This window comes from Taudactylus pleione, unplaced genomic scaffold, assembly GCF_031769625.1.
Source record: "Taudactylus pleione unplaced genomic scaffold, aTauple2 ptg000455l, whole genome shotgun sequence".
NCBI classification, from domain to species: domain Eukaryota; kingdom Metazoa; phylum Chordata; class Amphibia; order Anura; family Myobatrachidae; genus Taudactylus; species Taudactylus pleione.
The window spans coordinates 972501-989436 of record NW_028284857.1 but is presented as its reverse complement, the minus strand read 5'-3'; the positions used below and the strand labels follow the sequence as shown (position 1 = coordinate 989436).

General features: G+C 51.2%; 2 protein-coding genes across 5 annotated transcripts in view; both read left to right on the top strand.

Moving 5' to 3' along the window:
• SCAMP3 (secretory carrier membrane protein 3) overlaps positions 1–11842 on the top strand; it is a 79447-nt gene extending 67605 nt beyond the window's left edge. The window contains exons 7-9 of the mRNA XM_088448484.1: positions 855–956; positions 1099–1219; positions 11267–11842. Of these exons, the coding sequence (XP_088304610.1) occupies positions 855–956; positions 1099–1219; positions 11267–11410 (367 nt within the window). The 3' untranslated portion in view covers positions 11411–11842. The remainder of the gene's footprint in view (positions 1–854; positions 957–1098; positions 1220–11266) is intronic.
• Positions 11843–15323: 3481 nt separating this feature from the next.
• ENTREP3 (endosomal transmembrane epsin interactor 3) overlaps positions 15324–16936 on the top strand; it is a 31368-nt gene continuing 29755 nt past the window's right edge. For all 4 annotated transcript variants that reach the window (XM_088448482.1, XM_088448481.1, XM_088448480.1 and 1 more), the window contains exon 1: positions 15324–16936. This exon is cut by the window's right edge. The gene's annotated coding sequence lies outside the window, so the exon portion shown is untranslated.

The window sequence follows — 16936 nt, the reverse complement described above, 5'->3', positions numbered from 1 at the left end:
CTCTAGTAGCACGCGGGCAGTCTCTGTAACGTCACCTGAGCGTTCTCTCCCGTCTCTAGTAACACGCGGGCAGTCTCTGTAACGTCGCCTGAGCGTTCTCTCCCGTCTCTAGTAGCACGCGGGCAGTCTCTGTAACGTCACCTGAGCGTTCTCTCCCGTCTCTAGTAACACACGGGCAGTCTCTGTAACGTCACCTGAGCGTTCTCTCCCGTCTCTAGTAACACGCGGGCAGTCTCTGTAACGTCACCTGAGCGTTCTCTCCCGTCTCTAGTAACACACGGGCAGTCTCTGTAATGTCACCTGATCGTTCTCTCCCGTCTCTAGTAACACGCGGGCAGTCTCGTCGCCTGAGCGTTCTCTCCCGTCTCTAGTAACACGCGGGCAGTCTCGTCGCCTGAGCGTTCTCTCCCGTCTCTAGTAACACGCGGGCAGTCTCGTCGCCTGAGCGTTCTCTCCCGTCTCTAGTAATACGCGGGCAGTCTCGTCGCCTGAGCGTTCTCTCCCGTCTCTAGTAACACGCGGGCAGTCTCGTCGCCTGAGCGTTCTCTCCCATCTCTAGTAACACGCGGGCAGTCTCGTCGCCTGAGCGTTCTCTCCCGTCTCTAGTAACACGCGGGCAGTCTCGTCGCCTGAGCGTTCTCTCCCGTCTCTAGTAACACGCGGGCAGTCTCTGTAACGTCGCCTGAGCGTTCTCTCCCGTCTCTAGTAACACGCGGGCAGTCTCGTCACCTGATCATTCTCTCCCGTCTCTAGTAACACGCGGGCAGTCTCGTCGCCTGAGCGTTCTGTATGATGGTGACAGCGGCGGATCATATAACCACTAATTGTTTCGTCTCGCTGTTTTCTCTCCGCAGGAGCGACAGTTCCTTCAATTTCTTTTTCTTCTTCTTCGTCTTTTTCTTCCAAGATGTGATCTATGTCCTGGAGGCTGTAGGGATTCCCGGATGGGGCTTCAGGTACAGACTATGGTATAATGATGTCTCGGAGGCAGTAAGACTAAATTGAGCAATATCGCCCTTACATGAGGCGTGATGCGCTGTAAGCCGTCACAGCCAATCAGAGTGCAGCTCTCTGTAATCTCTTCTGTCTCTGTTACAGCGGCTGGATTTCTGCGCTCTCCGCCATGAAGACAGGGAATGTTGGAGTCGCCATATTAATGATGATTGTTGCCGTGATATTCACAGTGTCTGCAGTCCTGGGGGTCATCATGCTAAAGAGGGTGAGAAGGGGAGGGGGACAGTCTGTCATAGGTAATACAGCCCTGGGGTCATTACACTGAGAGAGGAGGGGGAGGGGGACAGTCTGTCATAGGTAATACAGCCCTGGGGTCATTACACTGAGAGAGGAGGGGGAGGGGGACAGTCTGTCATAGGTAATACAGCCCTGGGGTCATTACACTGAGAGAGGAGGGGGAGGGGGACAGTCTGTCATAGGTAATACAGCCCTGGGGTCATTACACTGAGAGAGGAGGGGGAGGGGGACAGTCTGTCATAGGTAATACAGCCCTGGGGTCATCATGCTAAAGAGGGTGAGGGGGACAGTCTGTCATAGGTAATACAGCCCTGGGGTCATTACACTGAGAGAGGAGGGGGAGGGGGACAGTCTGTCATAGGTAATACAGCCCTGGGGTCATTACACTGAGAGAGGAGGGGGAGGGGGACAGTCTGTCATAGGTAATACAGCCCTGGGGTCATTACACTGAGAGAGGAGGGGGAGGGGGACAGTCTGTCATAGGTAATACAGCCCTTGGGTCATTACACTGAGAGAGGAGGGGGAGGGGGGGGTCAGTCTGTCATAGGTAATACAGCCCTGGGGTCATTACACTGAGAGCGGAGGGGGAGGGGGACAGTCTGTCATAGGTAACACAGCCCTGGGGTCATCACTGAGAGGAGGGGGAGGGGGACAGTCTGTCATAGGTAATACAGCCCTGGGGTCATCACTGAGAGGAGGGGGGGGGGTCAGTCTGTTACATGTATTACATTCCTGGGGTCATCACTGAGAGGAGGGGGAGGGGGACAGTCTGTCATAGGTAATACAGCCCTGGGGTCATTACACTGAGAGGGGAGGGGGACAGTCTGTCATAGGTAATACAGCCCTGGGGTCATTACACTGAGAGAGGAGGGGGAGGGGGACAGTCTGTCATAGGTAATACAGCCCTGGGGTCATCACTGAGAGGAGGGGGAGGGGGACAGTCTGTCATAGGTAATACAGCCCTGGGGTCATCACTGAGAGGAGGGGGAGGGGGACAGTCTGTCATAGGTAATACAGCCCTGGGGTCATCACTGAGAGGAGGGGGAGGGGGACAGTCTGTCATAGGTAATACAGCCCTGGGGTCATCACTTAGAGGATGGGGAGGGGGGGGTCAGTCTGTTACATGTATTACATTCCTGGGGTCATCACTGAGAGGAGGGGAGGGGGGGTGTCAGTCTATTACAGGGAATACGGTACTGTGGTTATTATTGGGAAGGGGAGGTCAGTCTGTTACAGGTACCCCACCCATTGCTGAGATTACACAGCTCACTGCACTTCCTCCCGGGCCTAGAGGGACCTTCCCTCCAATGCCGGTGACCTGGGAACTGGTCCTTTCCTTTTCAGGGGCATTTGGCCTTCGGACTTCGCAGTAGCCTCATCAGACGAGCTTTCTTGGGCATAATGCTTGGTGACATTGGTGCAGAGCATGTCAGATTCTTTGGGAAGATCCATGAAATATGTTGCTGTATCCAAACCATGGAGGCATCGGCCACCAAATATACCTCCTAGAAGGAAGGTGCCGGAAGACTGAGCTTCTCTCGTGTTGTGACGACAGTAGGAATCTGGGGTTGGAGGATTTAGGGTGAGCTGTCCGGTGGGCGCAGTATAGCCAGGACAGCGGGAAGCTGAACGTGCCCAACAAGTCACTGCTGAAGGGGATGACCAAGCCCATTTTCTTCTCTCTCCTCAGTTGGAAAGTGTTGGTGCATCCTCAGAGGATCCAGGTCTCCTGCTGGCTGCAAACACTTTATCCCCCCCCCCCCCCCCCTGATGGGGATTCAGTGGTCTCTGCCTAAGATAGAAGCTCTCCTTATGTGCTACCTGAGAGTACCACCATTGCAATTCCAATTGCTGTGGCCCTTGTCATTCTTCTGATCTTCCTGGACTCTTCTACCCTGAACAGAAGTCTATTCTTATATCTTCTTAGCCCAGATACCGGATGGCTTCTTTATAAGGAGCAGAATGAGGTCTTGGTGCCCATGGGCATCCAGGTCACGTGTTTACATTTTCCCATCTTGGAAAGGAGCCCAATTCCTGGAGGATCATGGCTGATATGGCTATAACGTGCTAGCTAGAAGCTGGGTAATTGCTATGGGGATGTCTCTGCTCTTTGGGCGATTTGATGCATCTCCCCCATGGTTTCTACCTTTCATGTGGAGCAATGTGCACAAAAGGAAAAAAGATCCTCGGAGCTCCTTATGGAAATAATTAGTTTCGTGGTTCCACTAAAAGGCGTCGCACCTGTTATTTTATCAGCCAGTTCATCAGACCCTCTCCAAAGTAGCGTCCACGTGTTCTCTATATTTTACATATCTAACATACGTGTCTCCAAACATGCCAGCTGAGGATGTAAGGTGCCCTGCACTCTACTGTCTGCTCACATGGTGGCATCTTTAGGGCATCGCCAGTATTCCAGTGTCCCATATGGATTTTATACTGGCGTAGCATCCTCTTCTCTGAGACTATTGGGCCCTGCTGGGCGCCTGCCCTTAACCTGGACCTTAATCCGGCCCTGCTGGGTGCCCACCCGCTGTTGAAGTTTAAACAATTGTTTGTTGGAGATTCTTTTCTTTTCTTGCGCTCTGTATGTGTGACCTGTCCTTTCTCAATCTGTCGTCTTACTCCACCGTTATACCGGTCAGAGGGGTAGAGTCAGGGTATTATTACTCCCCGGTTATAAACTGATGTGAAGTGGTGTCGGGCTACTATTAAACTGTTATATACTGTATGAGCAGGTGTCAGGGTATTAGTACTCCTGTTATATACTGTATGAGCAGGTGTCAGGGTATTAGTACTCCTGTTATATACTGTATGAGCAGGTGTCAGGGTATTGGTACTCCTGTTATATACTGTATGAGGAGGAATCAGGGTATTAGTACTCCTGTTATATACTGTATGAGCAGGTGTCAGGGTATTGGTACTCCTGTTATATACTGTATGAGCAGGTGTCAGGGTATTGGTACTCCTGTTATATACTGTATGAGGAGGAATCAGGGTATTAGTACTCCTGTTATATACTGTATGAGCAGGTGTCAGGGTATTGGTACTCCTGTTATATACTGTATGAGCAGGTGTCAGGGTATTGGTACTCCTGTTATATACTGTATGAGTGGGTGTCAGGGTGTTGGTACTCCTGTTATATACTGTTTCTACTTCAGGGTCCATAGGGGGTCCACAGGGTTGACCTTGGGGTATAGGTTGGGAACCAAATCCGGGCACCACGCAGTTAAAGCTTTTAGCTCCCAGGATGCACTTGGGTCCACTCTCCCTATAACCCCACCCCCAGCCAGAGGCACCTCAGTTTAAGTTGGTGCCCGGCCGGAGTCGGGTCACCGTTTAGTGCAGTGGGAGCTGATTAGCAGCCCCTAAGCTATATATTTTTTTCTAAGAACAGAGTTTTTAATTTTTACTTTGGACTTTCAGAGCGGCAGCGTCAGACTGTCCATAGGACGTCTAAGCTGCCGCTCCGTCACCCCGCCGGCGCTGAGACGCCAGTACAGATCTGGGGATCTCAGCGGGACCCCAGAGTCTGTACTAGCCGGACTCTGCGGGTGCCCAGGACTGCTGCCGGATCTACGGGGAGCAGGTAAGGTCGCGGATCACCGCAAGCGGTGATCCGCGCATTTAATATGCAGTCCTGTGCCTCCGGTCTCTGGAGACAGACTGGAGGCGCCGGCAGTGGTGGCGGGCCTCCCCATACCCCGTGTGTCCACTAGACCACCAGGGACTTACTGATCGGCGCTGGGAGCCGGCGTCCCGGGAGGTTAATAGCCGGCCAGGGGAGGAAGCTTTCCCTGTTACAGCTGCTCCTCCCCTCAGCTCAGCGCGCCCTTCAGTATGTATAGTCTGGCGTCGCTGAACTGCTTCCTCCGCGGGCCACGCTTCTTCTGAGGTCTCCAGCGGCCATTTTCTTGTGGTGCAGCAGCAGAGCTCCGGAGATGGCAGTGAGTCCAGTCCCCCTGCGTACCTCACCATCAGGTCAGTGTACACAGCGCTGTAGCCTTCCCAGACACTGAATCTGGGCAGTTGAATGCAGTGTAATAGTGCAGTATATTATATGACATGTTTATGTATATATGTATATATCTGCATTGTATGTGACTTATGCTAGTGCTGACTGTACTTTATTCTCTCACCTGTCAGTGTATATCTATCCCTTTCCTTATCTGCCCTAATACAGCTGTACTTGGGGTGGTTCTGAGACTCACATTTATATACTTGTTGATATTTGTGAGGTTTGTCACATACTGTTGCGTGCTGCACGTTGCCACATTTTCGTTGGAACTGTGTGTTGCATACGCTGAAAATGGGTCCCTGCAGCTAATTTTTGGCATCAGTCAGGACCAGTATAGCGCTGCTTAATATTTCCGCCAAGATTGGTCAGATATGTCTGACCAGGAGATAGAGCGTTATACTGCACCCATTTTTACTATCCTGCAAGTCATGTGCTGCAGGTGTTAGTGCGGAGGATTTGACTCATAAAGGGTTCTGTATGTGGCGTCATCTGGTGCTGGCCTCTTTCACGACCCCCTTGGGCGGTTTGTTTTCTCGGGATCCTCTTAATTGCGGATCGCCGGGCGGGCCCCATTGTTGTACCTCACTTGGGGTTACTTCACCATACTGCCCTTTTCATCTCAGGGTATCTCGCAGTTTCTCGCACTCTTCCCCTGTGACACAGACTACCGCTCCCTGCAGGGGTTTTTCGCAGTATATGAATTCCCCCTGGTGCCACAATAGTCTGTCATTCCCCTTGCAGGGATTACCACAACAGCCACCCTGGGTGGAAGTCGTTTTCTACGAAACGCTAATTGGCGTGGTTGACGCCCTGTGGTTACTTCCCAGTTTGCTCTGCGTGAACTGGATACTGTTTTGGGCTCTTTCCCTCTTACACGGGGGGAAGCCTATTTCAGGTATTATTATCCCTGCTTTAGGGCTGGTAGCAGGTCCATTCTGGTTAGAGTGAATGTTGACCTGCACCTGTATCATACACCCTCAGTATTGCGTGCCTTCTGGTTCCCTGTTGCTGACTAGCGGGTGGATCGCATGGCGGGACTCTGGCTGTTGCCAGATACGAGGTATTGCAACAGTGTTTGGCCTCCTGTCCCAAATTCCCTGAGGGTCATCACGAGCCCCTCCTGGGGTGGATGGGCGTGTTACTCGTCGGACTACAGACGTTACTACGCATCCCATTCCTGCGTGGTCGGATTCTTCGGATCCGTAGGGGGTAACTCTGCCTGAAGTCAGTATACTCGCTTTCAGGGCTTGTTACCCATCCTACCATGGCTATAGCATGGTTGGGTAATACTATTGCATACTGAGCTGATGCATTTGTAATGTTTGTTCCCCTCCCAACACGTCTGGGGTTCAAATGTATTTGGTCGCTCTCGTAATATATGCTGTTGTCATAGGTGGACATGCCTATATTGGATACCAGCTCCTAACTTTCAGAGTTCCGGCTGCGACGGTATCCTCCGTAATACCCTATGGCTGCGCTCTGGGAATGCAGAGGTGCAGATACCATCTATAGGGTAGATCTTGTTCGGTCCTGACCTTGACAGGATTGTAGTAACTTTGACAGTATTACTAACGACAAATTTACCGCCTTCAGCTATGCCCACTACAAGGCCTCAGACTAAGTCTGTTAAGTCTTTTTGTCCTCTGGGTCAGCCTAAAGGTCTGTTTCTTCATAGGCTGTCGGCCTCTACGAGGGCCGACATATCCAGTACCGAACAGGCCTGGACTGCCAGCCGATCCTGCTTCTGAACCTACGGATATCTCTTCAGCCTGACGAGACAGGCCTACCACTGGGAGATGGCGATTTTCTCAGTTCGCCCGGTACTGGTGTCAAGTTGCCGCGGCTACGTGGGTAGGAGGGTACGCCCTCTTTTTGCTCAGGCGGACTCTTTCTAGGCCCGAACAGGGCCTTACATATCCAGAAAGCTATACAGTTGTTGCGGTAAGCGGAGCTCATTAGGCCATCCCCACTTTCTCAGTGAGGGACTGGTTGTTCTGCTTTCTTTCTGGTGCGGTGGCTGAATGGTCCTCTTTGGCCTATTCTCTGTCTCAATTCCCTGAACCAGTTCCTAAAGCTACCTGGGCTCAGGAGGAAATCCCTATGCTCCATCATACTATGTTTGGAACCTGGGGACTTTATGGTATCACTAGATACACAGGACGCGTGCTTACAGGTACTTACAGAGACCTTACCTCAGCATGGACTGAGGTTTGCTGTATCACAGCACTTACAATTTTTCGGGCTCTGCCTGTTGGGACTGTCCTCAGCCCCACAGGGGTTTACCAGCGTTTTGGATTTTCTGACAGTTCTCCTGTTCAGTATATCCCAATGCTCCTGTACCTGGACGGCCTCCTGCTCTTAGCAGGATCGCCGGGGTACTTTACAGCCAGGTCAGGATGACCGTGGCTTCTTCAGGGTGCAGACGTTTAATCAACGGGGAAAAAGTCCTCCCTGCATCCCTTTCTGGGTATTCTTCACCTATGAGCCCTGCTAGATTCTCAGAATCTGAGAATTCTTCTGGCGTAAGACGGCATCTCCACTCTTCCATTAGGAGTACATGGATGTCTACGCAGTCGACATATGTCTTTACACTCTGGGATGCATGGTCCACTATTCAGTGTCTGCCTTTGGAAGGGTGGAATGGGCTCAGTACCATTCCAGGCCTTTCCATAATTGGCTTATCTCCAGATGGAACAAGTTTTTTCTGTCGGATCACTGTTCAAACGATGATGCTCTCTCCGGAGGCAAGTCGGTCCCTTTCCGGGTGGCTATGGTCATCTCGTCCAGGGTATTCTTTGCTAAGGACAGTGTCTGGTTCGCATCCATTTCAGTGCAGTTGGACGTCTGTCGATTCCACCCTGTCAATTAACTTGTTGGAACTTTAGCCTGCCTTGGGCCTTCACTCTGGCATAACTCTTGTTTCCCGGTGAACCTGAAAAAGTTCAGTCCAACAGGGTCAGGGCAGTGGATTCCTTTTTTAGCAGCACTGTTCGTTGGGTGGCAATTACTGGTATGTCACACATTCGGACATAGTCCAAGGGTCTCCTCCCGACCATCTCGGCAGCGTTCATTTCAAGTCCTCAGGTCTCTTCCCCAAGAGAGGTTTCATCTCCTGGTGAGCAGGGGGGACCACCTGAGGTGACCCTCCTGGCCTTCTGACTTTATCACACTATGGTGCTCGGCGGATTCTGAAGCAACCTTCAGTGAATCTTTGTCGGTGAAGTGGTCCTTCCAATTTGAGTACCTGTGTTCTCCGGTCTCCCTTCTTCCTCGAGGGAAGTGTTTCAATCGTGACGGAGATGCTGTCCTGCTGGTGGCTCCTCATTGCCCCAGATGTCAGGGGTACTTGGATTTTCGGAGTCTCTTCATCGATACTCCATTCCTGATGCTTCACTGCCCGGACCTGTTATCTCATGGTCCTTGGTTTTGCCTTGGACCTGGGTCATTTGTCTTTGACTGCGTCCCTATAGTGGTCTTACGGCTTCCCTGGCTTTGTCATCGTTGGAATGTTTAGAGCACATGGATCAGCTTTTGCTGGGACCTACCACAAACTGTGGCAGCCATAATTTTTAGGGTATTGTACCTGTCGATACAATCCTCCGGTGTCCAGGATTTCCTGATATTCTGGCATTCCTTCCGGCTGGCTTGGGTTGCCCCCTCGGCCTGGCCTTCCTGTCAGTGCGGATCTCTACACTGTCAGTATGGTTAAGATATGGCATTGCTCCGCTCTGTTATCCAGTTCATCCTTTGGAGTGTTTTCTGGATTATGCCTCCATTTGTCCTCCCTAGGGACTCCTTGGGAGTTAGTAGTGGTTCTTCGTTCCCTCCGGGGACAGTCCATGGAACCGCTGGTTGTGATAGCCATTACATGGTCTATTGCTTTGGCGCTCTCTTTCTCTGAGTGTCGGAATTGGGAGCGTTCTCAGGTGGCTCCATCTTCTGGAGGGCATCATGTCAGGGTGTGAGTTGCTCTCACCCTGTGTTTCTTTTTAGTGATTTTTAGGTTCCATATTATTCTGGAACTTATGGTACGGCCATTCAGTCCCCAGTCCTCTTGACTGGTGTGGCCTCATTGATTGCAGTCCGGCGTCTGTGGATTTATGTGATCCATTCTCTGTTTCTACGAAGTCCATAGGGTCCACAGGGCGCCCGCCCTGACGCACCTGGCTTCAAATGGGCTGTGTGGCTGGTCACCGGTTTTCCTTCTCCCATTTCTGTGAGTATGGTTATTGAGTGTTCCAGTTTACTCTCCTCCTCCGGCCTTTGGCTACTTACAAACTGAGGTGCCTCTGGCTTGGGGGTGGGGTTATAGGGAGAGTGGACCCAAGTGCATCCTGGGAGCTAAAAGCTTTAACTGCGTGGTGCCCGGATTTGGTTCCCAACCAATACCCCAAGGTCAACCCTGTGGACCCTATGGACTTCGTAGAAACAGAGATAACAAAGGTAAGTTCTTACCATATCTCTTGTTATGAGCGGGTGTCAGGGTATTGGTACTCCTGTTATATACTGTATAAGGAGGAATCAGGGTATTGGTACTCCTGTTATATACTGTATGAGTGAGTGTCAGGGTGTTAGTGCTCCTGTTATATACTGTATGAGCTGGTGTCAGGGTGTTAGTACTCCTGTTATATACTGTATGAGCAGGTGTCAGGGTATTAGTACTCCTGTTATATACTGTATGAGGAGGAATCAGGGTGTTGGTACTCCTGTTATATACTGTATGAGCTGGTGTCAGGGTGTTAGTACTCCTGTTATATACTGTATGAGCAGGTGTCAGGGTATTAGTACTCCTGTTATATACTGTATAAGGAGGAATCAGGGTATTGGTACTCCTGTTATATACTGTATGAGTGAGTGTCAGGGTGTTAGTACTCCTGTTATATACTGTATGAGCAGGTGTCAGGGTGTTAGTACTCCTGTTATATACTGTATGAGCTGGTGTCAGGGTGTTAGTACTCCTGTTATATACTGTATGAGCAGGTGTCAGGGTATTAGTACTCCTGTTATATACTGTATGAGGAGGAATCAGGGTGTTGGTACTCCTGTTATATACTGTATGAGTGGGTGTCAGGGTATTGGTACTCCTGTTATATACTGTATGAGTGGGTGTCAGGGTGTTGGTACTCCTATTGTATACTGTGTGAGGAGGAATCAGGGTTTTAGTACTCCTGTTGTATACTGTATGAGCAGGTGTCAGGGTGTTGGTACTCCTGTTATATACTGTATGAGCTGGTGTCAGGGTGTTGGTACTCCTGTTATATACTGTATGAGCAGGTGTCAGGGTATTGGTACTCCTGTTATATACTGTATGAGCGGGTGTCAGGGTATTGGTACTCCTGTTATATACTGTATGAGTGTGTGTCAGGGTATTGGTACTCCTGTTATATACTGTATGAGCAGGTGTCAGGGTGTTGGTACTCCTGTTATATACTGTATGAGCAGGTGTCAGGGTATTGGTACTCCTGTTATATACTGTATGAGTGGGTGTCAGGGTGTTGGTACTCCTGTTGTATACTGTATGAGCTGGTGTCAGGGTGTTGGTACTCCTGTTATATACTGTATGAGTGTGTGTCAGGGTATTGGTACTCCTGTTATATACTGTATGAGGAGGAATCAGGGTATTAGTACTCCTGTTATATACTGTATGAGCAGGTGTCAGGGTATTAGTACTCCTGTTATATACTGTATGAGGAGGAATCAGGGTGTTGGTACTCCTGTTATATACTGTATGAGTGGGTGTCAGGGTGTTGGTACTCCTGTTGTATACTGTATGAGCGGGTGTCAGGGTATTAGTACTCCTGTTATATACTGTGTGAGGAGGAATCAGGGTTTTAGTACTCCTGTTATATACTGTATGAGGAGGAATCAGGGTATTAGTACTCCTGTTATATACTGTATGAGCGGGTGTCAGGGTATTAGTACTCCTGTTATATACTGTATGAGCTGGTGTCAGGGTGTTGGTACTCCTACACTATACTCACATTCATCTTTCTCCCGCAGATACACTCCATTTACCGTCGGACCGGTGCCAGTTTCCAGAAGGCGCAGGAGGAGTTTGCCACCGGAGTGTTCTCTAATTCTGCAGTGCGTACGGCGGCCACCAACGTGGCAGCAGGCGCTGCTCAAAATGCTTTCAAGCCCTAAGAGAGGGAAGAGCCGTATATTGTTCTGCTGGCCTGTATCCAGCGTTCAGACGTTAACCAGGATCTCCCCCAGGACGGCTCTGCCTGCTCTGCCATAATGCCTGCTTCTGTGTCCGTCGTTACATGGTGACACTGTCTACGTCTGACACGTTACTGGTCTTATGTTCAGCGGCTCATTTCCGTGGGTGAGTGAGCCACAGCATAAAGGGCCTTATTCTGTCTGTGCCATCGTGTCCCTGACCCTTCTCTGCCCGCAAAGGGTTCTTTTCAGTTACCGCCGGTCATACCTGTGATGTTAGGAGAGGGGAAGTGCATGCCTCACTTTTACATGTATGTTCTGTTAACGGGAAGCATGTTATGTTCCCGGTCAATGCTGTGTATGGAGAGATCTGAGGACCAGCAAACACCAAATAAAGCGTTTTATTAAGTCGCCCATCTTCTCGCTGTGTAATTATTGTGTTTATGGCGGGTTCAGGCTGCGACTTTCTCTGGACCACAGAAAAACGTTTGGTCTCCTAAATTGTGAACTCGCTCAGTCAGAGTAACATTTAGGTTGTCACATTAGCAGGTGGACAGCTCCTATAATTATCCCAGGGCTTACTGCAGAGCGACAGGCTGACTGGTCAGTGGGATAACTAGGGAACGTTATCACAGGCGGCTAGGTCAGTGGGGCAGCCGGAGAGCATTATCACAGGCTGATAAATCAGCGGAGCAGCCAGAGAAAGTTATTACAGGCGGATAGGTCAGTGGGGGCAGCCAGATTACGTTATCACAGGCGGATAGCTCAGTGCGGCAGTCAGAGAACGTTATTATAGGTGGATAGGTCAGTGGGGCAGCCAGAGAACGTTATCACAGGCGGATAGATCAGTGGGGGCAGCCAGAGAGCGTTATCACAGGCGGATAGATCAGTGGGGGCAGTCAGAGAACGTTATCACAGGCGGATAGATCAGTGCAGCAGCCGGAGAGCGTTATCACAGGCGGATAGGTCAGTGGGATAACTAGGGAACGTTATCACAGGCGGCTAGGTCAGCGGGGCAGCCGGAGAGTGTTATCACAGGCTGATAGATCAGTGGGGCAGCCAGAGAAAGTTATTACAGGCGGATAGGTCAGTGGGGGCAGCCAGATTACGTTATCACAGGCGGATAGCTCAGTGCGGCAGTCAGAGAACGTTATTATAGGTGGATAGGTCAGTGGGGCAGCCGGAGAGCATTATCACAGGCTGATAAATCAGCGGAGCAGCCAGAGAAAGTTATTACAGGCGGATAGGTCAGTGGGGGCAGCCAGATTACGTTATCACAGGCGGATAGCTCAGTGCGGCAGTCAGAGAACGTTATTATAGGTGGATAGGTCAGTGGGGCAGCCAGAGAACGTTATCACAGGCGGATAGATCAGTGGGGGCAGCCAGAGAGCGTTATCACAGGCGGATAGATCAGTGGGGGCAGTCAGAGAACGTTATCACAGGCGGATAGATCAGTGCAGCAGCCGGAGAGCGTTATCACAGGCGGATAGGTCAGTGGGATAACTAGGGAACGTTATCACAGGCGGCTAGGTCAGCGGGGCAGCCGGAGAGTGTTATCACAGGCTGATAGATCAGTGGGGCAGCCAGAGAGTGTTATTACAGGCGGATAGATCAGTGCAGCAGCCGGAGAGCGTTATCACAGGCGGATAGGTCAGTGGGATAACTAGGGAACGTTATCACAGGCGGCTAGGTCAGTGGGGCAGTCAGAGAACGTTATCACAGGCGGATAGATCAGTGGGGCAGCCAGAGAACGTTATCACAGGCGGATAGATCAGTGGGGGCAGCCAGAGAACGGTATCACAGGCGGATAGGTCAGTGGGGCAGCCAGAGAACGTTATCACAGGCGGATAGATCAGTGGGGGCAGCCAGATTACGTTATCACAGGCGGATAGCTCAGTGCGGCAGTCAGAGAACGTTATCACAGGCGGATAGATCAGTGGGGCAGCCAGAGAACGTTATCACAGGCGGATAGATCAGTGGGGGCAGCCAGAGAACGGTATCACAGGCAGATAGATCAGTGGAGCAGCCGGAGAGCGTTATCACAGGCGGATAGATCAGTGGAGCAGCCGGAGAGCGTTATCACAGGCGGATAGATCAGTGGAGCAGTCGGAGAACGTTATTACAGGCGGATAGATCAGTGGGGCAGCCAGAGAACGTTATTACAGGCGGATAGGTCAGTGGGGCAGCCAGAGAACGGTATCACAGGCGGATAGCTCAGTGCGGCAGTCAGAGAACGTTATCACAGGCGGATAGATCAGTGGGGCAGCCAGAGAACTGTATTACAGGCGGATAGGTCAGTGGGGGCAGCCAGATTACGTTATCACAGGCGGATAGATCAGTGCGGCAGTCAGAGAACGTTATCACAGGCGGATAGGTCAGTGGGGCAGCCAGAGAACGGTATCACAGGCGGATAGATCAGTGGAGCAGCCGGAGAGCGTTATCACAGGCGGATAGATCAGTGGAGCAGTCGGAGAACGTTATTACAGGCGGATAGATCAGTGGGGCAGCCGGAGAACGGTATCACAGGCGGATAGATCACTGGGGGCAGCCAGAGAACGGTATTACAGGCGGATAGATCAGTGGGGCAGCCAGATAACGGTATCACAGGCGGATAGGTCAGTGGGGGCAGCCAGAGAACGGTATCACAGGCGGATTGATCAGCGGGATAACGAGGGAACGTTACTGCAGTTGAATTGATCGGTTAGGCAGCTGGGGATCGTTATTGCATGCAGACTAATCGGTGGGGCAGACCTCATCACCTGCCATCCTGGATATTCCGCACCTGCACATGAGTTTTGTGGATCGCTGTAGTAGCTAATCCATTATTACTGTAATAACTTATTGCTGAGGTTGGGGTCACCAGGCAGAGTGAGGTTGGAAGCTTTGTAGCATCCTTCACACGCCGCATTGCCGTCAGGCTACGGAGGGGTTCTGGGAGGAGGCTGGACGCACTTGGCACAGTCTGTTCAGGAATATGAGGACATTAAATATAGATGAGCTTGAGGTTCATTTCCTTCTTTCTGCCTGAAACCCGAGCAGACGTGCAGGATCCAGCTAAAAGGGTTCCATTAGCTGCTCCCCAGGGAGTCAGGCCTGGGGGATGGGAGAGGAGGGAGCAGTAACATATATCTGATATTTGGACAGCTCTGCTATCGCCAGAGAGTGCAAGCTCTTGGGTCAAGGATTTCAGTTTCTTTCTAAGTATATTGCATTTTGGTTAAGGTTATTGCTATATTTTAACCCTTTGTCTTGCCATCCTATTTCTTAACTGATCAGTGTAAGTAAGATGAGGAGGGGGGGGTCACTGTTCTCATTAGCTGCAATGTTCCCATCCTGTCCAGCAGACACTTTCATTTAACTCTTGATGTACCGGGTTTTGGATACAGAAGAGAATCCATAATTATGCAGCATCCACTCAATGTGCCTTTAAAACTAGTGACATCACAAGTCCCCAACCCCCAGCAGACTACATTTCCCATCCTGCCCTGTGGTGGACAGGGAGGAGGGCTGTCAGTGCTGCAGCTGAAGGATGATGAGAGGATGATGGATAAGACGGAGCTCTGTGCAGCTGAAGAATATCTCCTCAGCAGAGCTCAATAGCGTCCCTCCTGTGCTGCAGCTGGACACACGGCGCTCTCTCCTCTGCAGCTGGACACACGGCGCTCTCTCCTCTGCAGCTGGACACACGGCGCTCTCTCCTCTGCAGCTGGACACACGGCGCTCTCTCCTCTGCAGCTGGACACACGGCTCTCTCTCCTCTGCAGCTGGACACACGGCACTCTCTCCTCTGCAGCTGGACACACGGCGCACTCTCTCCTCTGCAGCTGGACACACGGCGCACTCTCTCCTCTGCAGCTGGACACACGGCGCACTCTCTCCTCTGCAGCTGGACACACGGCGCACTCTCTCCTCTGCAGCTGGACACACGGCGCACTCTCTCCTCTGCAGCTGGACACACGGCGCACTCTCTCCTCTGCAGCTGGACACACGGCGCACTCTCTCCTCTGCAGCTGGACAGCTGTTGCTCTACTGCACCTAGACAGACGCCACTATCATCTGGAACTGGACATCTGACACTGTCATCTGCAGCCAGACATCCTATATACCTGCTGATAGCCGGCCTGGTGCTGTCTCCGCCACCAGGAACTGTACACCTGCCGATAGCTGGCCTAGTGCTGTATCTCCGCCTAGAGAAACTATACACCAGCTGATAGCCGGCCTGGTGCTGTGTCTCCACCACCAGGAACTGTACAACTGCGGATCGCCGGCCTGGTGCTGTGTCTCCGCCACCAGGAACTGTACAACTGCGGATCGCCGGCCTGGTGCTGTGTCTCCGCCACCAGGAACTGTACAACTGCGGATAGCCGGCCTGGTGCTGTGTCTCCGCCTAGAGAAACTGTACACCTGCCGATAGCCGGCCTGGTGCTGTGTCTCCGCCTAGAGAAACTGTACACCTGCCGATAGCCGGCCTAGTGCTGTATCTCCGCCTAGAGAAACTATACACCAGCTGATAGCCGGCCTGGTGCTGTGTCTCCACCACCAGGAACTGTACAACTGCGGATCGCCGGCCTGGTGCTGTGTCTCCGCCACCAGGAACTGTACAACTGCGGATAGCCGGCCTGGTGCTGTGTCTCCGCCACCAGGAACTGTACAACTGCGGATCACCGGCCTGGTGCTGTCTCCGCCTAGAGAAACTATACACCAGCTGATAGCCGGCCTGGTGCTGTGTCTCCGCCTAGAGGAACTATATACCTGCAGATGGCCCGCCTGGTGCGGTCTCCTCCATCAGGAATCCACACCTTGTATTGAATTATCTTGAAAGTGACCAGTGGTCTGTTGAGCACATTGCTATTCGGTACTATACATCCAGAGATAATGTCTGTGAATTGTGACACATGGCTTGAGTTCCAGGAGAAACTGTAGCAAAGTTAAAGGTCAGAAGTTCTATGTCAACGTTTCCCTATTAGTGTTCATCATCGTGATCATCTCCCTGGCCAAATGGGACAAAGCTTGCTACCTATCCATTACCAAGAGAGCTGCCTCATTTTATCTTATTCTCTAATCACTGTCCAGGTCTCCTCATCACCAAATCATCACCCAAACCTCTGATCAGTATTCTAATTTCATTACTCAACCAAACCTTCCTTCTGATCAGTACCCAGATTTCCTCATCACCCAAACTTTAATCATTATTCAGATCTAATTATCCAATCATCACCCAAACCTTACCTCTGATCATTCTACAGATCTCCTCATCATCCAAACCATACCTCTGATCATTCTACAGATCTCCTCATCATCCAAACCATACCTCTGATCATTCTACAGATCTCCTCATCATCCAAACCTTACCTCGGATCATTCTACAGATCTCCTCATCACCCAAACCATACCTCTGGTCATTCTATAGATCTCCTCATCACCCAAACCTTACCTCTGATCATTCTACAGATCTCCTCATCACCCAAACCTGATCAGTATCCAAATCTTAGCACTTAAACCTTTTCC